The sequence below is a fragment of the Maniola jurtina genome, chromosome 3 (assembly GCF_905333055.1).
Source record: "Maniola jurtina chromosome 3, ilManJurt1.1, whole genome shotgun sequence".
In the NCBI taxonomy this organism is placed as follows: Eukaryota; Metazoa; Arthropoda; class Insecta; order Lepidoptera; family Nymphalidae; genus Maniola; species Maniola jurtina.
The window spans coordinates 5,737,950-5,761,005 of NC_060031.1; the positions used below are offsets into that span (position 1 = coordinate 5,737,950).

General features: G+C 36.0%; 1 protein-coding gene across 5 annotated transcripts in view; it reads right to left on the reverse strand.

Annotated features, from left to right (window-relative positions):
• The window catches only part of LOC123880913 (RNA-binding protein Musashi homolog Rbp6), a 656,888-nt gene that overhangs the window by 217,217 nt on the left and 416,615 nt on the right, over nucleotides 1-23,056 (reverse strand). For all 5 annotated transcript variants that reach the window (XM_045929319.1, XM_045929321.1, XM_045929318.1 and 2 more), the window contains exon 6: nucleotides 14,670-14,762. In XM_045929319.1, coding sequence (XP_045785275.1) covers nucleotides 14,670-14,762 — 93 coding nt within the window. The remainder of the gene's footprint in view (nucleotides 1-14,669; nucleotides 14,763-23,056) is intronic.

Here is a 23,056-nt window from a genome sequence, read left to right on the forward strand (position 1 = left end):
TCTACCACAACTTGAAAACTTTAACCTAATTTCAGAGCTCAATGTTGAATTTAAATAAGCACATTTTACGTCATTCTATAGAATTTTTGGTTTGTAGCTTGAGTCATAAGCTTACAATAAAGATTCATCATTATCATCATTATCAAACAATTGCCAGCCCACTACTGACCACGAGCACCTATACTCTCAGAATGAGAAAGGCTTAGGCTTTAATCCGCCACGCTGGCTAAGTGCGCATTAGCATGACTTCACACACCTCTGACAACATAATGGAGAACTCTCAGGTGTGAAGGTTTTCTCACGATGTTTTCCTTTAGTGTTATTTATTATTTGCTTAAAACGCACATAACTCCGAAAAGTTAGAGGTGCGTGCATGCCCGGGATCGAACCCCCGACCTCCTGATTAGGTGGTGGACGTCTTAACCACTATTATCACCACCACCACTTAGGATATCACGGCACTTGCGATAAAGACTACTCAGTTTCATTGGCCGCTTTCTGGCTCACTAAACCTCGGTTTTGCAATGATCCATCATCTAACTTTATCGGGAAGCCATCAAAACCGCGGTAAAGCTCTCAAGTTGATCAGGATTCTAACCCACGATACAACACCAAAAACCTGAGCTGAACCTTAAATGTTAAAACACAATACACTTTTATATAGATATAGAGTATTTTTCCCTCAGTATGTAAATATCCTGAGTAGGGGTTTTCAGAATAAAAACTAAACCAAATAAATTGAAATATTAATAAGTTCAGTGCATAACAACGCAACTATTTCATTAAGTGACAATGGAATAAATGATCAGCACGTAGTAGCTAAAAATATGACCATCGTTTTTACAAGTTACAAATCCCCGTGTACACAAAAATATAATAAAAAATGCAAACGATCGGAATTGGATTCGAAATCCTATTACGACTTTTTAACACTTGTATGAATACGAGTGCACCTTTCTATTCCGTACATTTCGTTATATTAAAATCCCCGCAGTATTCCGTATTCAATCTGCTGTGTACGTAACTTGATGTTACGAAATACGGGAGATGATATAAAACACATGTTGCACTATGAGATCTCCAGCATCCAATAATTTAAAAATGAGCCCAGCTTGATAGCATGGTTTATTGCAGCTTATTTATCGGCACTTTTGATTTACGATCTTTTGTTTAATAACGACTTTTTTCGTGTGATGAATCCGTTTTTAATATAACGAAAATAGCGCCTCGAGCTCGGTAGCCGATAGCGGTGCAGAAAACGTTTTATACATGTGAACCTTTATAATAATTAATATTTCGAAATGAGTCCTTTTAAAAGTACTTAAGTAATTCAAAAAGTAATTATAGTAAAAATTAAAATGTATTTTAGTAACTGATATTTTATTATTTACTTTAGCTGTATTCGATTCAAAATGCTCGTCACAATATTCGTTAAATTTTAACGACTTTTATTACTTTTCGATAGCATTATTTTATTTCAAAAATTGCCCTCAATATTACATCGAATAATGAGCCTGTTTTCGCCTGCATAATTTGCTCCAATAGAGTTATATCTTCGGTCGAATCGCGGTACAGTGTAATAATCAGCACCATAATCATAAATATTGCGCTTCGGGAAAGAAAATAAAGCTTAAATAGAAATTAATTCGCTCAAAATCTCGGTGTAAGAATTGGCTTACTTTTAGTTAATAGGAAACCTTTCTATAGTCACGACACCTCCATTTATACCCAAATTTACCCGGGTCCACCCGAACACCCGAATAATCCACTGAGGGCCATTCTACGTTCTCGTTTGTTGAAACGCGAAATCGCAGGGCATTATTCTAATTTGCTTTCATGATAGCTTTCGAAGAAGCTATTTATTTGGGCTGTAAGCACGATCCGCGGCCACTCAGCTTCATCTACACACAGAGTTCTTCAAGCAATATTTCCGCGTGCTACATTTAGTTGCAAAAAAAAAAATTAATAATGAAATTTTTTCCTTAGTTAAAGTTTCCTTAGTTAAATTAAATTTCAGGGACTAAGGAAACATTATGGGGCAGTGAACCTGTCCATAAATTATTCAGCAATTTGTTTTTGATTCTGATAATACATTTTAATATTAGATCCCTTGTATCAATCTTAATTTCAGAAGAATTGCTACAGAAGTGAAAATATTTCTGACATAAAAATACATGCCCGCTGCTAATAAAGTCGCGTAATATTGGAAAGGTATTTTGTATCAATGGTTTTTCAGGGAGCCAAGAAAAAGGGCCATAAAACTGAAAGAAAAGAAAGTGGAAATACGACCGAGTCATATTTTATTTACTGCATACAATTGAACCTTTATCACGGTTTGTATCGAGTTAGTATTTGTGAGTATGGTGCCGCTTAGAGAACGGTTGTTACGGGCTTGAGTTTGCTCTCTGTATGTTTATGTTTAAAAGCAATAAATGTTCATACAAATTATATAGGTACATTGATCGTTTGCTGATTTATAGTGTTTTTAATGTAGGATAACATTTTTGTTTTTAACCCTTAAAAACACTCGTGGGAGTGTTCGACCACATTTTTGTTGATATTTCATTCTTTTGAAAGTATGTACTCGCTTGACTCGCCTTTCATAGACCTTGTAGGGCATAGATTTTCTGTAGTCACAATTCAGAAGGTAATGTGAGCTATTTTCTTATCATAGACATAGCTTAAAAAATGACCGACTTTAATACGATTTTTTATACCTAATTTAACTCCCTTAGAAATTAAACTTCCAAACATCTTTACACAGTAAACGCTTACGTCATAAAAAGAATCTACTGACCAAATTTCAATTTTTTAACCACAGCGGTTTTGGGCCGGTGCACATAATATGGCGGAGCGCAGCACAGAGCATGTCCGCGAAGTTTTCTAATCGCGTACAGATATATTACGCGAATTTGTACCAGAGAATGCGCGAGCACGCGCGGGACTGCGCGCGGATGCGCGAGTATCCGCATGGATGGCACAATTAATTTTAGATATTATTTCATTGAAGACAATCTCGATAATATTTTGACTGTGAAAAATGCTCTGCGCTGCGCTCCGCAATAATATGTGCGCCGGCCCTTAGGCTGTGCGTTGATAGATCAGTCCATCAGTTAGAACAGTTATTTTCACAAAAATAAACCTTTACATTTCATATAATTAGATACTTAGGTAAATATCGTGTAAATACACGGGGGAGCCTACGTCCCCCATAAATGTAGTTACGTGACTTGAAATAACGAGTGTTTTAGGGGCTAAGCAATTTAAATATTAAATGCAATGGTAAGTTAAATAGAAACCTTTATTACAAGTAAATTAAGGAACATTTAATACAAGGTGACCTATTTCGGCTTCGCTTAGGTGGACTTTCTGATTTTTTTTAGTGGGTATCTATAGGTATTATAGAGAAAACTTGAATACTTTTAAGAACCATCTTGCAAAGTTGAAGACGCAACGTATTGTGTTGTATGCTACTATATCAGTCAGTTAGTTTCTCTTGGACTATAGCAAAGCCCCGCGACTTCATCTGCGTGGATTTACGTTAGGAATGATTACTTTGGAATTTCTCTAGTGAATCTACATGCAAAATTTCAAGAATAATATAAAATTTTAAAAGCCTAGTACTCATTGGCCCGATACGCCAACTTAGCCAATGTGTACAGGGCCAGTTGGCCTATATTCACGCGTACAACCAGCATCGGCTGACTGTATGGGTTTTCATACAAACATCAAAAGCGCAATTGCCTTAGCGCAATTCACACGAAGCATTTGCACATTGGCCAGAACATGTCAAACTTATTGGGCCAATGTTTACTAAAGCTTTTACATATTGTGTCAAGGTCAAGGACGTGAAGTTTTTGATCAGACGCAATAATTTCATACCAATAAAGATATTTTTTTAGGAAAAAATGTTCAACAATTTTATTTATCAGTCAGCATATTTCTCAACGTGATCGTGCTTCATTATCAGTTTTAACCTCCGACACAAAAAGAGGGGTATTAACGTGTGTCTGCGTATGTGTGTATCTGTTTGTGGCATCGTAACTCCCAATCGGATGGATTGATTTGAATGCAGTTTCTTTTATTCAAAAGCCTGTTCAACTGTTTAAAGATTATTATCAGCTGTCTTCTCAACAAGTGTAGGGATCCATCCAGTAGATATTTTAATTACTAGCACTTGTTCTATGGACTCAATCCCGATACAATAATAATATTGTGGTAACGTTGACCTGTCGAGGGTTATTTAAATTTTTAATTTACACTTGTGACATCAAAAAGCTCTGCTTTTGCCAACCACGCTACGGAATTCTTATTACCCGCCCACTTTGGATACATTTTGTTTATATTGTAGAGAACTTCCTTCAAAAGGAACTTTAATTCTCTTCACCACTCTAAATAGCGGAAATCGAGCTGCTTTATTACTTCGGGCGCGCTTTCTTTTGTTTTCTTTTGCGGTATTAAACAGCACGATGCGACATTTTGTCGTGAAAAAGATTGCGGTTGACTCGTTAAATAGACGCCATTATGTTTAGTGCAAGAAATAAGTTCCGTTGTGGCTAACTATGATTAGAGTGTTTTAAAATTTTAAGACTAACTTTAAAATCGTTACTATTATAACTTTAGAATATCCTTAATCAATCAGTACTAATATTATAAATGCAAAAGTGAATCTGTCTGTTTGTTAGCTTTGAAGGCTTTTCAAGGAGACAGATATAGTCTGAAAATGAACGATTTCACGCAAGAATATTAAAAACCCTAAACTAGAAAACCTATCATAAAATAGCCTTATATTTTTTTACAACTAGATTTTATATTCCCTCCATGGAATTCCTCCAAAATTCACTCTTTCAATCCCCATAAAATCTGTAGTGGTAGCAAGATAAATACTGAAAAACAGTTTCATAATACTGCAACCTACTTTCAGTAGTACGAAGTAGAATAAATATGTTGTGATAACTCATGCATCGATACCATAAGCTTCGCAGAGATACCGTTTAGCCGCGATGCGGTGGGCTCACTCGATTCCACGTGTGAAAAATACCTATTCATCTTGGGAATACGTGTGCCGAACTCGTGTATTTATAAGGCGATACGGAGAATAAAACCGACGGGAAAAACGTATAGTCTCGATTCTGAGGCTGTTCATCTTACTGATTGTGAGATACGTCGCACCGCATCTTGAATTATTTGACAGTTTGTATTGACGTTGTCGCTCGGTTTTGTTGTTGTTTTTTCTACGCTCTAGGCATGTAGGTAGGTATCTATCTTTATTATGTTTCTAAGGCGCTATGCACAACATCAGAGTGGAGTGGAGGCGTGACGCAGCATTTTTTTGATAATAACTTAAAGTAAGCTTTAATTACTTTAGCATTGATATAGAGGCAAGCAGTGCAAGTCTTCTCTGTATTCTCATCCTACCAACTTCGACAGTGTGTCAAAATTAGAAATGGACCATTTCACAGGTAGCATGAACGAAATCACGCGTAAAGCTTTTTCAAGCAAGCTGTGAAAAGCAGGAAGCAAAATTTCGCAAAAGAAAATTATTATTAGATTAATCCTGCGTTGCTTATTGTTGTTGCGCACGCGCCCAGTTGACACTAAAGAGCGCGTGAGTGAGAACACTCGCGTTGCTGCGTGTTAGAAAGTGGAAAGCATCTAGATAAAGTATTATTAATATAGCAAACAATCGATTGCTACGTTTCACGATAAGCAAATTTTTGCTCTTGTGAAGTGCAAAAATCCAGTTTCCGTGGTAAAATATGAGTAAAATATCAGCGCTATTGATTTAGATCATAATTTCTAGTTAAATGAATGTTGATTGTGAGTGCGAAAATTGAAAAATCACTTTTCGTAATAAATTGCCTGTGAAATCACTGATGAAAAATAATAATTTCACCCAATTAAAATGATTTGAAACTAGCGCTAGTCTCTAGTCCAAATCATAAGTGACCTTGTTCTGTACCAAAGTACATAAATCTTTGTCATGACAAGAGATCAAGGTTCTACAAAATCAAATAATTTACATTTTAAAATATCTGCATATTTGGAGATTTATTTTAACGGTATATTGTAACACAATATTATCAATATCATGAAGTAATCGTATCTACTGTTTTCAATACAAAAGAAAGCAAATAAAATGCAAGAGTAAATTACATTACAAATAAGGCGCATGACGAAATCCGAAATTTGACGTGCATTCCTTTCAAATTGTTTTTGTCTTCCGGAAACGTCAGCGTCCCGTTTAATCAAGGTGGCCGCTTGCCCGAACACCTAATTATGTTTACTATGTCCCTTGCTCCCCTTTTTCGTTTTCTTCATTTCGTTAAAGTACAGATTCATTTTGAACTCGCAATAAACCTGAAGAATCTGTGAATCATGCTTGTACGTAACTACATTCTCAGCTTGGCAGTCTGTTATTTTCATCATATGTAAGATATTATGGGATCAATTTTTTACGTCGGAATTTTATTGTGAGGACTATCTTACATATTGTGATGTTTTTTTAAATGTTTTCCTTTTTTTTATGCCCTGACGTGTGTATGTTTGTGTCTGTCTGTGGTATCATAGCACTAATGGATGGATCGATTCAAATGCGCTTTCATTTATCCTAAAGCCTGTCTTAACTATATTTGATTAAAATCTGTTCAGCCGTTTGAGTATTACTGTTTATTCTAGTATTAGCTATTTTCTCAGTTGGAGCCTTTCCCAGCGATAAAAAAAAGGGATCTCAGTCATCCAATTGATATATTTTATGTTCCTTGCACTTGTACACTCTTATGGACTCGATCCCAACTAGTGATCCGTCTAGTGATTTGAGCTGGACGTTGATAGATTAGTCAGTCAGTCAGCTTTTATATTGTAAATAGATAAAGCTGCTATTATTCAACCACTCCGCCTTATATTTACAGTAAATGTTCCAAGTGGACATTAAAGTAAATTAATTTAACAATGTAAATATGTCTTAATCTTTCAGAATAGAAAGGCTCAGAAAATCTATACGTAGTGAAGTTGTCTTCACCGGAGCCACGCACGATCCATTAATTACTACCACAGTGCCGTAATAGACGTCGGCCGAAACCCCTTATACACCCCCTAAAGCACCTCACCCTCCTCACTTCCATCAATATCCGAACACTGATCTTTTCTCAGCGATTTTCTACAAAGCCTTCATAGTGTAAATGAATTAGCATACCTAATTGTCTTTTGAAATGGGTACAAAAATTGACGGTCTCCAACAAAATCCTGATGCGAAATTCTACGAGGCAATCAAAATTTAGGAATATTTTAACAGTACGAATCACATGCAAAGTCGTGTTTTTAAAACAGAAAAGTTAACGCTGAAATAAAAGTTATGTAAGATGAGGGATTGGAAGATTTAAATATTTTAATTAAAGCGAGTCGAGGAAAAATAACTGAGGAAACATAATTAACCACCCTTAAATCAGCTTTGCGTATAAGTCGACTTATACTAGGCACCCACACATGCGTGAAACGAGATCTATTCGATTCTGAAGAAGCTTTGAATACGACTACTCCGGGTTTCTGTTGTAACTCGATTCAAATGCTTGCGTTGATTTTTTCATTTCTAAGCCGATCCCCTCGTAAAACTTTGAGATGAAGATATATATCGCGATAAAAGGCTCTAATTCTATTACAAACGAAAACCATTACAGGAATTTACACAGGATTGTCACTGGATTCAGGCGGCGCAAAACCGTGACATATGGTAGTCCCTAAAAGAGGCCTATGTCAACTGTTGATATCGGTTGACGAGTATGATGATCACATTTGCTTATTGAATGATTTGGTAATTAAATAATAATATATTTTGTAATAAAATTGTATTATAATATTTTCCTTTTGCAAAATCAAAAGGAGCCACTAGACTCAAGTGCTTAAGACCGTGGAAATCTCCATAGAAGTCCTGTGGAATTACAATTTAATCAGTTGAGACAAAGATAGTTTATTATTTTACCGGGGTTTACAAAAGTCTTCTCACAACGATGATTTATTAATTCACTACTGAAAATAAATGCAAAAAAATCAATGTTACCTGCTTTAAAAAGTTAATGAAACATTTTCATCCGTATTCTAAAGGTATACCTACATGAAACAATCATTATCATCAGTGGAATTGAACAGCTATTTCGATACAGATCCAATACAATTTGCTCTTGTTTTTAAATGATCGGCTTATATCGTCTCATCGAGTCCATTGTAACAGGATTAAATACTTGGAGTGGATGCGTGTTTATAGAATATCAATCAAAAAGACTTTATTTTTATTGGGAATATATAAAAGATTTTTCAGAGAATAAATAAAACGACAACATTTTATTTGACAAAATGATTGGAACTGGAGATAACTCTATACTTTATTCATAATTTAAAAACCTTTGGTACATTTAAAGTTAATAAGTTTTATTGGAGTCTGGTAGTAGAGAATCTACTTAGTTTTATTTTATAATGTTGAATTAGCGTGAATATGGGAATCGCCAAAATAAAACTATCGGTAATATTTTGAATTACAATAAAATAGCTACTCTATAAATTAAGTGTTACCAACTTTTCTTACGAAGTGGGAATGCTATGAAATAATTAATGAACTTAAGTTAACTTTATAACAAAAAAAAAACATTTTATTGCAGGTCAGGGGCCCACATTAATATTAATGCTTTTACAATTAAGGGGAAACATTCTTATAGAGACTTTTCTTATCGATATACTCTCAACTTATTAGTTTTTTCCGTATTGGAGTGCATGACGCAATGAAACGTAGCCTCAAGCATCGACAATTACGAGTACAAAACTAGACGGCTAATACAAATCGTTCGCCCGGGGGTACGTTTATCCGTAGCACCCCCGTACTATCTGGGAAACTATTACATCATTGCTTCACCGATTTTTATCATCCATTGTAAAATAAACCTTATAATTATGGCACTGAAGCACTATTTCCTTTAAAACTGAGTACACAGAATATGATTCGATTTCTTCCGAATTTCTGGCGCTCTGATGTTTTTTGTTTACGATATAAGTACCTGCTTAATACGATTAGACATTTATTTGAAAAGTAAAATATTATAAAGACATCAACTTTTCTTTACTGAAATAATTATAAGAAGAATTTTTCTTTAAATGGTAGGTAGGTACTTACCAGGTTTCCTTAAATAAAATGTAAAGAAGTCTCTACAAGTGAAATGTATAAAGCCGTGCTTCTTAAGAGGCACTTGTGTGGCCTTGTAAAATACTTCGAGAGCGTAATTAGTTCGCCATTAGCTTAATATATTGGCACTCCAGTGCTCGTACCATTCAAGCAAACAAAAACATTTTATTCTTAATTTGGAAAATACAGATGTAATTTTATTATGAACTTGCAATTTTAGTTTAAAATACTCAAAGTGCATTTAACTCCTGCGTTTATTTGTGGTTGTTACAAGCATTGAACGTGATCATATTGTTAAGATTTCAGAGATTGTAAATATAACTTTAATACGTAATGAGATTTTAGAAAAAAAATTGTTTCAAAGGCACGTTTAATTTTTGGGTGCACAGGGTTTGTTTTTATCACGAGATCAATAAATAATTTGCAAATGGATTCCAGGCGCTATACAAAACACATTTAATATTCCTATCTGGTCAAAACAAATTGCAATAAATTCAATAACTCAATTCACAGTCAGAAATAGGACGCTGACATGAAAGCGTACTACAAAATGCAGCAAAAATTACGAACCGCAACCGAATGTCGTTGGTGGCCGGCGCTTTAGCAACCTTCGATCAACCGTCAGCGTATAACCAAATTAGAGCAATTTAAGTCAGGAAATTGGAAACGCTATCGGGCGCTCGATGCACCGTGCAACGGGAACGCCACTCTACTGGTATTTCAGACATCCACCGTTTCGGCAACCCTGGTAATGTTGGAACAATGCACGAATCTGGACAGACAGATCCGAGCGGCCCTGAAGATAAACGACAATCGTGGATCGTTGTAACAACTGATTGATATACGGGCTCCGATGATATCGTACCTATAGGGTAGTTAAGCCGAATTCCGGACCCGCCTCAGTTACAGTTGGAGTGCTGCTGACAGTAAACGATGCGAACGCGTAAGAGTCGTTTAGCTATCGTCAAAGGCCTGTTTGATCGAAATTGTTGCATATCGACTAATTTTGAATTTAACGCAAATCACAGGTATAAAATATCAAGAAAATATTATTGTATTTAACTTACTAGGTACTCAATTAAACAAAACCTATTTTAATTTTTAAAACAATATAATAATTTAAGCTCATGGCATCTGGTAAATGTGGCAATGTAGATAGAATATCGATATTGGAAACAGTTCCAGTTATATTAAGTAATCTGAATATTGTATATTCGCTCTAGAGAATTAATTATGCAAATGCAAGCAAAGCCTATTTCGAGGAGCCACACTCAGCCAATTGCAATATTCAATATTACGGCACTTGCAGCTAGCGGAACAAGTCGATACCCGATTCAAAGTTAACAGCAAACACTAAGATAATAACAAGTAATCGTGCTAGTTGCAACAGAAGGCAGCACACGTCTTGGATGCTAGTTATCGCCGGAACTAGCAGCGGTCAGAGTTTCGGTTGGCTCGACGGCTAAAACAATAGCGAATCAAGCATGCAACGGAACTTTCTCAAAGACACCCTCTTGTGCGTGTGGCGCTAAGAGAAAGCCCGCTCGCTAACTTTATATTGGTTACGAAACTTTATCGTTAGCCGGGAACATTGATCCAGTGTAAGGCATCACATAGCAAGAGTATTAATTTGTCAAAACTTCCCAGTAAATAAACAATTTCTTCCGTATCACGAGACGCGTTACGTGTGTACAGTGAAATGTTATTCCCTTCGTAAAAAGACAGCTTAATAAAACTGCGGCGAATATATTTATTAATGTAATTTTCTCGCGCTTCTAAATCTAAAAATAATATTCACCAGAAAAGATCTCAGTGAATTTTTGTAAATAAAATTGTTCCCTTATCATTAAATAATATAAGATCGCTTTAGCGAGCTGCGAGGCAGATAGACAGATAAAGGCGGCATACATTTTCATGAGGGAACAGAAAAAATAAAATATAAGCAAACCGCGACGAAATTGAGGGCCGAGTATACGTTCTGACAACGGAGACAAACTTTGGCGGAGACGGAGATTCGTAACCGAAAGGTCATAAAAGACATGAAACATGGGTGGAATAAAATGTCACCTTCTCACCACGTGTTGGAATACAGTTTAGAAAACAACGAGTCCCTAATCGGTGTAGGCTTCAGAGATTACACCGGTCGTTCGGCTAATTAATTTTTAAGTCGGAATCTCGATGCCGGCACCCGACTTTTGACTTTCAAGTGAATTTGACTACGATTTACATATTAATATTTTGTACGGTGTCGTCTTCTACGCACCGCTTTGAAATTGTATTTTCTATTAAAATAGGTAGTGTAAAATTTTGAATAGGTAACTTTTTATATTGTGGTTTACGATCTTTATTTTATGCTGATTTGATTCATATTATGTTGTTTCATAAAAAGGTACCTATTTACTTATCTCATCTGTACCAAATATTGATTTTCAAACATTTCCCTTCATTCGTGTGTTATGGTTTCAGTACTATAGAGTCTGAAAGCAGCATTCTATTCCAAAGTTTTCACACATTTATGTTCATAAGTATCTTCATATACAGGCATGTTTACTTGAGCTTAAGCGTCCGTTTTAATAAAATTATCTGTGCTTTATTTTTCACTGGATTCAAATTCAGTATAGTGGATTTAAGTACTTAAATCGTGCTAACTATGACTCATTAACAGTAACCATAAATTCCGATGGCACTTTAATTTAGGAGAAATTCTATAGAAGAATGCTTTAGGGAAGCCTCACGTACAGATTTATTCATGCGACAGAGAGCATGGTGTCGTGACGAACAAAATTTGCGCCGACCGTTCGGGCTATAAATCCGACGTTTCCTAAATCCTTAAAAGGGCACTGTTGAGCAGCTTTCATCAGAAAATTCTCCATTATCTGAAGGAAATCGTTACCGGGGTTAAACCTCGCCCACCCTTCGTCCCCGACCCGACGGGCTTTCATTTACGACGGAGTTGCGTGCACGCGTCCCCGCGGCCTTTGCTTCAGGTGGGCGTAGTCATTGTGTTCAGTATTTAAGTGGCTCATTTGATATTCCGAGACAGTTTGCATTCGGAGAGCTCGCACGTAGGGAGAGCTAGAACGGTATCGAGACATCGGAGACACGCATGTGTGCGTGAGCTATCGGTACCGGCTCGTGTACCTGTACGGCGTACGGTACTCACCATAGCCAAGCGTGAATGTGATCGCACGTGACACGTCGGTACCACACGATACAGCGCCATGTACGATACCGCGGATCCCACGCACACGGACGCACCGTGGATTATACCGAGTTTGCGCAATGTTTATCCACAAATACACTAATGAAGGTACCTACAAAAGCGACTAGATTGTTAATTAAACTTGCTCAAAATGTGACACCCTTACGAAATGATGTCGACTCGAGAGCACAGTGCACGGCTTGAATGTTATTGAATTAATTTGTACTCAGAATTCTCGGTGTACGCTCTAAGTAGATTCAATAATGGCTTTCATTTATTTATCTTAGTTGGGAATACACTTTAGGCTTTTATGTGATGTTACGCGCTTTGATTATCCCATTAAGTGTAGCGATTCACTATCTTACAGCAATTACGTTTACAGATTAACTTGGTTTATAACAGCTTGTTGGTAAATGATACTGTAAATTGTTGAACCGAATGATTTTGTTGCAGTAAGACCATTTTATGGGCTCGTCAATTATATAGTTCCTTGTGATACTTAAACAAATGTAATGGAGTGTTTTTGTTTGTAAACAGAGTAAATAGAAAGGCAACCAATATTATAAAGATGCAGAAGTTTAATCTCCAAGAAAATAGTTTGCTTTCTTTGGAGATTTACAGAGAGGAGTCTAATTCTAATTCTAAATATTAGTACTGGAAGGAAGAGTTGAAGACATACGGACTTCAGGTCAATGAAGACGCAAATGATTGAACGACATGAGAGGGTGGACATGGCTTAGTTACCCAAAGTTAAAAGAGGTGGCTTTAGATAGAGATTTTCCTATGATGATTGCCAAACTTCGTTTGAAAGACTTCGTTTCTTCGTTTCGAAGAGGGTACACGATTATGATGAATAAAACAAGGCTCATACAAGTTCAATAATGTACTCATTCAAAAAATAATCATTTCCTATTTGTATAGAAACTGTCGCGCCTTATTATAACGCATCTATTTGTTTCCTCTTCTAATTGGAGTAATCATGGCTACAACGTTACATAGACACAAAAAAGTAATTCAAAAGACTCCATCATTAGGCCGCCGACCAAAAGGAATAACCATTCCCTTAATCATTATTCTTAAAGACTCTTCATTAAATTCCTTTTATCTCTCCCGGGATATTTCCTTCGCTCGGCATCAATCACATTCACTCCGAAAAACTCGTTGGCTTTATTCTAAACTCTCATAATAGGTAATGAAGGTTTTGATCGTCGCGGGCGGCTGGCTCAGCCCGATTACTTTGAGAGGCACAATGACTGCCGCCTGTAGCCAATGTTGAATTCTGAAAAGTTCCTTAGTCAGAATCCATGCTAGATACGGGGCTAATTACGACGAAACTTTTGTAGATAGACACCTGCTCAGTGTCGCGGCTGCCAGACAAAGAGGAGAGTTATCGCGGCCTTACAGCCACGGACGCCCCGCCACAGGAATACACACTTTACTCAACACTAATAAGAATCCCTTTTGCATGATAGTAACGGAAGTCAGACGATAGGTTGGTGCCAAAGCGATTCCTATTTTACATCGATCGAAGTGGAAATTAAAGAAAAAACTTTATAATTGAAAAATGTCTTCCATTGCAACACCTACCAGTCGACACCAGTTTTCTTGTACTCTGATGAATAATATTTGAGTTTTCTTTGAAAACATGTTTTGTGATATGAAGCCAGTCTTTTAATATCGTGAAACCACCGACTTCATATTAGGTAAATAGATAGGGTAACATTATTTACGGATCACCAATACTTTGGGAACTATGTTATTACTATTACTGACCTTTTCTGATAGAGTTTTTATTAGTTTCGAATTCAAATGTGTCTGTCGTTATAATAATGTATATATATACCTATATACTCACACTTAATTTGGTTTAAGACTTTTTATTCAATAAAACTAAATCAGATTATGTCTAGTAATCGCTGAAAAAACTTAGCTGCTTGTGCCAGAAAGCTGTGAAAGTGTAAGCTGACAGTGAAAAATTGGCCGTAGCACTCGAATTTGGGTGGAAAAAATATTTCGTGAATTGGCAATGCCATATTTTATAAAAAATTATGACTTGGCATTCTTAACTTTATCACTTAATTGTTTTAGTCTTGTTTTCTGTAACGAAATACTTCGAATACCAAAACTACTAAATACCTTACGTTTTTATTTAAACTTCTAAAAATAATAACGGTTTTGGTAAAGTCTTTTTATTTTTATTTTCTTTCTTTGTACTACCTATATCGTGTTATTCAGCACATATTTAATTCGTTCAAAAACAAAATTCTTTAAAAGATATATGAAATTTTTTAAACTCACCGGTCCAAACTGTTCAAAGTAATTCTTTACATCTTCCAGCGTTGTGGGTGCTGATAGCCCTCCTACGAAGATTTTCTTTGTCCTGGTCACCATCTGAAATGAAATTCTAATGTGAGATGATTTTATGTTTCTTACCACAAAAGGTCAAGTATTTTGAGAGACCTTTTCAGCGAATGATCCAAGGCAGTACAACAATGGGTTGATTATCATGTTCTACTCATCACCGGCCCACTACTGAGGACGGATCTCCTCTCAGAATGAGAAGAGTTAGTCTGCCACGCTAGCCCAGTGCAAATCAGCAGCCTTCACATACCTTTGAAAACATTATGGAGAACTTTCTGGCATGCAGGTTTCCTCACGATGTTTTTCTTCACTGTTAAGGCAAGTGATATGTATTTAATTACTTAAATAGCACATAATTCTGAAAGCTGAAGGTATATGCCTGGGGTCGAACCCCCGACATCCTGAATAAGTAGAAGGCCATTTTCTTAACCTCAGGGCAATCACCGCTATTCGCTATAGTTGCAGCATAGCTTACGTAAAAAAATATCTGTGTACTCAAGAAAACAGTGTTAAATCGCTAACGAACGTCTAAAAGTAAAAGGGCCACTACAAGCCCTTACCTTCTTTCAGCAGTCAATATCATGTACAAATGTTCCTAATAACTAAAAATAAGCAGATATTTTTCTGAAAAATAGCACTATTTCGAGAGTAATACGTTTAATTAATAATGTCATTTGTTTCTCTATAAAATATTTTATCAGTCAAAATGTGGAGGTTTACAGGATTTCATAATAATGTCAATATCGAGTCGCTCTCAAAGGCGTATTTTCTTGAATATTTATAGGTAATAACGTAGCAAAAAAAGCAGGGGACGGGACAACAATGACCGCCGAGATTTTCATCTCTCTATTGGTGACAAAGTAACCGAATACGCCTTAATAAGTAAATAATAATTGGCATTGGTTTCATCATAAAGTCATTGATGCAAAAAATCTGTAGATTTTTATGCGAAAAATTCATGCTAAATCTCAGTAAGTCTTGTTCCAAATAAAAAGCTTACTTTTCGGAATTCATCATTTAATCTCCATAATAATATAACGCTATCAAATGAAACCTCATTCAGAAAACGTACGTACGACGTGGTGAGCGGAAAGTCTTTACGTCAATATTTATTCAAAAGTAGCCTCTTTGCATAAGGTCTTAGAGTCTCAATTGGCACGATAATATATGTTTCCCGGTGAACGTGTCCAAGTGGCAGTCTTTCCCCACAAGCACGCCTTTTCCCTGCAAATCTTGAGTATGACATCCCGCAGCCTCCCCCAGTCACGTTGGCTCTCCAAGTCAAGGTGCTTTCCGTTCGTTTAATTATACGACTATGCGCATATGATTAAGAATAGGTTTGCATTCACGTGCTCGGTGAATTATTAATTATATCCATTTAGCCGACGCGTTCATACATGACCCAACTGCATTTAAAAATAGATTTGAATAATATTATGATCTTCAATTGCTACACGTGCATTTGTACTATGAAAAAAAGGTTAAATAGCTGACTTTTTTAATTTAAAGACTAGCACTGGGATACTATCAGACCAGCTGGCAGATGATCATACAGCCTAAGGTGGAGTGCGCTTGACTTAACGATGTGTATTCACGTCTATACCTATAATAATAAAAATAAAGGTGAAAACTTTTGCAAGTAGGGCGTTCCATATACGGTTCCATATAGCGGTTTGAATTAGAAAAGAGGAAGCAAATCTTTACATACGTACATAGCGGTAAAAATTTCAAGTACGCAAAGGTGCTGACCTTGACGATGCCTTGCGGTGCGATAGTAGAAAATTGAAGGAGGGACCAAGTCAAATAATTTTTGGCACACTCTCCAAAATAATATATCCTGTAGAATACTTAGCGCCGATTTATGTTGCAAAGGAAAGGTGCAAAAACAAAATAATAAAAACCAGCACGTAAGTCTATATACCTATAACGTGTTTTAGAAAAAATAAAGTTAAGTAGTTCCTTTTACTGAGTCTAAGATGCACTTCATAAACTTGAAATAAGGTTTGTGGTATAAAACAATAGCTTAATTCACGTTTGTCTGCAGGCATATCCACTTGTAACGTCTGCTCTTTTCAATAATATGGTCCTCATTATTATTTAGAACATTTTATGAGAAAGGTTTAACGTATAGAATAGAACAAGAATAGAATAGACCTTGCCAAGTACTTTGATTAAGCAAATGCATCTACCACTGGTTCGGAATGTCTTTCCTACCAAGATAAAAAAAAATCATTTAGACTAAAATCAACACACGCAAAACCAGGGTTTAATAAAACACATCGAGAAATAAACGTAGAAACTGCACAAAATGTATTAACGAAACGTTAAAAAACAAAAGAGAAGCGACTAAAATTTCAGCTCGGAGATGCAAATATTACAGGAAATATACCAGCAAATAAAAATTGAATAAGAGGCATTCATTAATGGGATTGTAAAGGGTGGCCTCCTGGGAGCGAGTGTCAGGTTTGCCGGCCACGTCAGCCGAAACTGTTGGCAATTACCTTAAATGTGGACAACGCAGTTCATTCCACGGGGAAAATTATTATTCGCCGCATACCCAATTTTTGCCTCGCTCTAAATTGGAATCGGTTTGTGATTGCCTAGATTCATTATTATCGCCGCGGGACAGAGCAATTGAATTACAATTTCTATTATTGCTAACATCTTAAATCAATACCAATTTTAAAGCAATAAATGATGTTTTTTTTTTGTGTTTGGGAGAGATTAAATAGCTAAAAAGTGAAAAGTCTGAAAGCTAATTTAGACGGTTTTAATTTGCAATGATATTAGTTTTGAATAGTTAAGCTACGCAAAATGAAAAATAGTTATAGTTTTTATTTTTAACTAATATGCGATTTGAGCGTTGCAATATCTAGTATTGAACGTTCTTCGTGGTCGGTGGTAGGTACGTTGCGTGGCAAAGTGCCCGCTGAAGTAGGTATGTAAGTAGATAGGTAAGAGACTAGCAGAGATCAAGGGAACTAAGAGTAAGAGATGGTGACCGTGACGAAGGTGATTTTTTTATTTTACTCCCCAGACTGTAAGTGCAAAACGCACAAAATGATGCTTCGTTTAAAAAAAGTATCTATACAATGCTATAGAGTTGCAGTAAAGTATGTTGAAGGATCCGTTTATACCAAGTTGCGAATTCAAACAAGAAGAGAGCACTAGCGATACAAAATTTCCAAACGTGTCGCGCAAACATTGAGCAGTGTACTTAGTATGAGATTTTACATCTCACTAAAGTTGATAGAATTCGAGACTCAATACATAATAACAAAAAAGTAAAATAGGCCAAACACTCTTTGATTTACAGTCAAAAATTCAGTACCTACCATCGATTTTAATTTTGAAACGTTTCTGCTTGGAGCGCTGGCTGTAAATGATTAAACTTGAGCTTTAAAAGAATGAAATTAAGCTCCATTTTGCAATAATTCAACGTTGAAGTACGATTGAAGTAGTGATTTCGATGCTCGAATACTATCAACGTTGATGAGATGTAAAATCTTATACTAAACCTATGGAGCGCTCGACGCTCGGCGCTCGGACAAACGACATTACCGCCCCCTCGTTAACCGTACTCGGTTACTCGCAGTCATTTTGTTGTGAAAAATACAACAATTTAATTTAGTCTAACTTGACCACAGGCAGCAAACAGCGAATGACCGCCACGATGAAAAGCTACACACATCAATTACGGAATACAGCGGCCTGTCCCTTTGCCGTGCTGGCTGGGAACTTGCTCTAACTCAATTCATAACATGTCACTGGCAGTGCATGTTGCACCAGCGAAATTTTTACATTTTCACCTTTATTTAACACAGCCGTGTACATGTTTCGTGTACAATGAGACACAACAAAGCCAAAAGACTTTATGTGACAGAAATATTAGTTTTGATATCCATACTAATATTATAAATGCGAAAGTGTATCTGTCTGTCGGTCTGTCTGTCTGCTACCTTTTCACGGCCCAACAGTTTAGCCGATTCTGGCGTTTGGTATAGAGTTAGCTTATATCCCAGGGATGGACGTAGGTTACTTAGTACTAGTTTTGTAGGCTGCCGAAGTAACCTATGTTACCTTCCAAGTCTTTAACTATCCATGCAAAAAATCACGTCGATGCGTTGCTCTATTGCAGCATGACTGAAGGACCAACCAATAAACTAACACGGGGTCACTACTCATGTCATAAATGCGAAAGTGTGTTTGTTACTTACATAACATTCAAAACGTTTATGACTTTACACCATTCAAAACGTTCATAACAAACTTTACAAAGTTTATACAATAATATGATTAAAGATTATTATACATAATATAACATAATAGTATTATGTAGTGTTAAGACCTAAAAAACTAAATCCGCATAAATGCAAGATTTTTGTTAAAATCAACATTTTTTTAAGATTTTTTCAATAAATAAATAACATTGTTTTATTGGATAATTCAGAAATAACACTAGAAATGAAATTGATAAAATATAACAAAACAAAATGCGTAATCCATGACCAGAGCTAAAAGCAAGTCTATGTCGGTTGCAGTTTCAAAATAAACACACGCATCAGCACTTATACAATTACTTTGAAACGTATTTTTACTGCTTCAAATACATTTAGCGTCTTTTGAGCTTTAATAAAATTATTACGAAGTCCATTCTAAAAGGTTTTCCTTTATGTAGGTATCTAACATGCAACTTTGTGACTATCTACCTATATATTGAAGAGAACGAATACAAACTGTTATTGATGAATTTTATTTCCATGGAATAGTTTGAAAACTCCATTTCACGGAAACCTCATACCTATAGTAGCAGTTGTTTATAAATATTTTCTAGTATCAGACAGTGCGTATTTATTTGACCTTATTTTAACACCTTAGCATAGTGTTTTGTAGCTTGAATTTTATCTCTGCTAATAATATAGGAAGATAAATCAGATTCTTTTACTTTATTTAATTTAAGCATAATATTTTACAAATATTGCATGAGACTACGTTGATTTAGTGCAATTGTGTGCTCATTAAGCAGTTAAGCAACTATGCTATTCAAATTTATCTTATTTCTCTAGCATTATATTATTATAATGTCTACATTCGCTCGGTAGCAGTAAGCATTCCGCATAGATAGAGGGATGATCCCGTCTTCTCATGTCGCACACCTTATCTGCTTCACAGCTCATTAGGTCTCGCACGGGCGTCTGCCAACATTTCTGTACCATTTGTAACAATACAGAGACCGTACGGATGGCAAATGGTGATTCTGAGGCTTAGGTTGCCAGTCTCGTTAGTTCGGTTGGAGAGTCGTGACATAAAATAAGTACCTACTCTGTGGTACTAGACATCAGGCGACGCAAGACAGTAACCGCGTACGTTCTAAATGGCAGACATTAACGGAACGTTATTGCTTCCCCGCTTCACCAACACTTGCACAGTATTAATCTATCTCGTTCTGATGCTCGCTGTCTGTCGTGCAGATACTAGTAGTTCTGAGAACATCTAAACTTGGCTCCGTCCTGCATTGTTCATTCGAAGTTGAGAGGATTTAAAATACGGAGACACGTAACGATAGTTGATCAATGGAGGACTTAACTCGCAGCTTCCGAGCACAAAATAAATAGTACGTACAACAGAGGCGAACGCTATTGTGGAAGTTATTTAATTTTATCCTAGATTGCACTTTCATAAAACGTCGATATAAAACCAAATAAAATTTCATTCAAGTTACCGTATGTTTTTATTCAATATCCGATAAAGAAAGCACAAACAAGTAAATACGAAAGAAAAAGCGAATGCATGTAAATGAACAAACTTCTCAATACTTTCGTGACCTGAATAAATAACGGCTGATCGATGCGTTGATAAGGATATGTAAAATTTAAAGAGGATCCGTACAGTCGAAGAAATGGATGAAGACGGTATGATGTAGCTTTTTACACATGCGTGTTAAAGCTCTCGGCCCATGAATAGTAAAACTTTTTTGTTAATAGAATACATAGTTAACCCACATAAATATTCTTGTTTGGATATTTATATTATAATTATAAATACATTTTTGTACCAGTAGTAAACAGATGTTTTAATAAAACGAGCAGTTACAAATGAAGAAACGAGTGCTTACTTATGTCGTCGCGCAATTTATTTTAGCGAGAGAAAAATCGCCCAGATGCATACCAAGGCGTACTTCTTCAGAAATGCTTACACGAGCGCTCACGAAACAATGGGCGCATTTAGCCATCTAAAAAGAGAAATAGCTCAGCGCACTTGTCATCGAAAGCCATTCGAAACACATCGGAGTGACTCTATATACACAAGGGTTGCATTCATATAGTATGGTAGGTATACCTACTTATTTCTTTTATGCAGCCGCGCCTAGAGAGTGGTTGAAAGCGAGACGCTATGATGCCTTGTCGCGTTTCCCCCTTCTTGCTTAATGCAAAAAACTATGCCTGTACCGAGCTTGCGCTATTGTCGGGATTGACTACGACGGCTTTGTCTCAAAAAATATGGTGAGATGTAGAAATTTTCTTACATCCAAGTGTAAAAAAGTTTCAATAGAAGCCGGAGAAGAATGCTGTATATCTTATACACATTTCTCTGTTTGGAACTTTTTAAAAAGTCATCATTGTGTCGCGGTCGTTATGGAGATTTATCTCGTGTTTCATGTAAAGGTCAAATTTTCATTATTTTACTTTTTCTTCACATAATGAAATAAAACTTGATTTTATGTTTCGAGTCAAATTATAAGCCAAGGGGAGGGCGAAATAAAAAGTGAATAATGAATGCGGGGCCGAATCCGGGACCGTGCGACCGTAGCAATTATTTTGTTTCGAGTACCATCAACATGGTTCGTTCTTTCGAATTTTCATACATTAACCAAATGTCGAGAATGCGTAATTAGGGCCAAAATGTTGTAAGCCGTCACAAGGTTGCTAAGAGCATTTATACTGTAAGGGTCTGGACAATCGGAAATGTTTTAAGCGACCTTCGGGTTTTGCTTAGCAACCACGTTTCAGTGGGTTCGGTTTGACGTAAGTACATTTTAGTCGAGATATAATTTTTTTTATTAATTAATTATTATTCATGAGTGATTATTCATGGATAGCTCATCAAAATAATATTATTCATTTATTTATTTATTTTATTAAAAAAAAACTTAAAACAAACATACACACTGAAAGCACAAGAACAAGGACAACTTAACTTTTTAAGAGATTTCTACCAGAAGCCTTTGAATGAGACTATAAAAACTTTTAAGCTTATATTTTCAAACTTAAACTTACGTTATTGATGCTGAAAGTTACAATGAGAATTTTATTGTTTATGAGATATCTACATTTATAATCACTAGAGCAGTTTTATGAATGTAACAATCTTTGGCTATCCTGACAAATCAGAAATAGAGTATTCTTAGGTGCCTTACCTATTATGAGTATAACTAGGCATAGTACCGAAAATGTGAGCTCCTCTGTAGCACTATAAAATATTTATAATAGACTTTCAAAATGGCTACTAAAACTACAAAAGAACAGAATAAAATGTCGTAAAAGAAATCATCTTGCGTTCAACTACAGTGATATCCCGTATGACACTTGTAGCGTGGGTTGAGCATTTTCGTCTCCACATCGGTCGATAGTGTTGACGAACAAAATAAGCTCCCCTCCGGGTGGGAGTGTGGTGTCAAGAGGCTATAGGATTAAACTTAAACTGGGTTTGCCCGCAGTTTAATTATACAAAAGGTATGTACTCGCGCACCACTTGCGAAAATGTGCTGTTTCTCTGGCATATAAGTTAGAAATTAGTTAATTATATATCCCTTACAGAACTGAATCGTAAATAGAATTTCTAATTAGACATGTAGAAAGTGACACCCGGCGATGATAATACGAGCGTGTTTAATTATTAATGCAAGAGAAAAACATACGTAAGCTAGGTGCTTTTATAGTAGCCTGAAGGATTACGACAGGATCATGTAATGTTTTTGAATTTCCCTCAACTTTGACGATGGCGCATTGCAGAATTAAACTTTTCCACGAAATAATTACTAACACATTAATATCGTGTATGTGTGCGTGGCGTTATATTAATAGTAGTTTTACTCGCTACGAATGTTGTAAATTGTGCGTTTCATGAAAAAGTTTTGCACTTTTAAGCAAAGGAAGACCGTAGTCGATAAATTTTAAGCGTACTCCTACAACGAGCTTGCTGAATGAAATAGGACCTTATATTTCAAGATTACCGGATCGTAATCTCCTTTGAAATTTAATAATGGGGATCATACGAGAGGGAATTCTTATTCTTTCATTCTTACATTAAATATTGTATCAGCG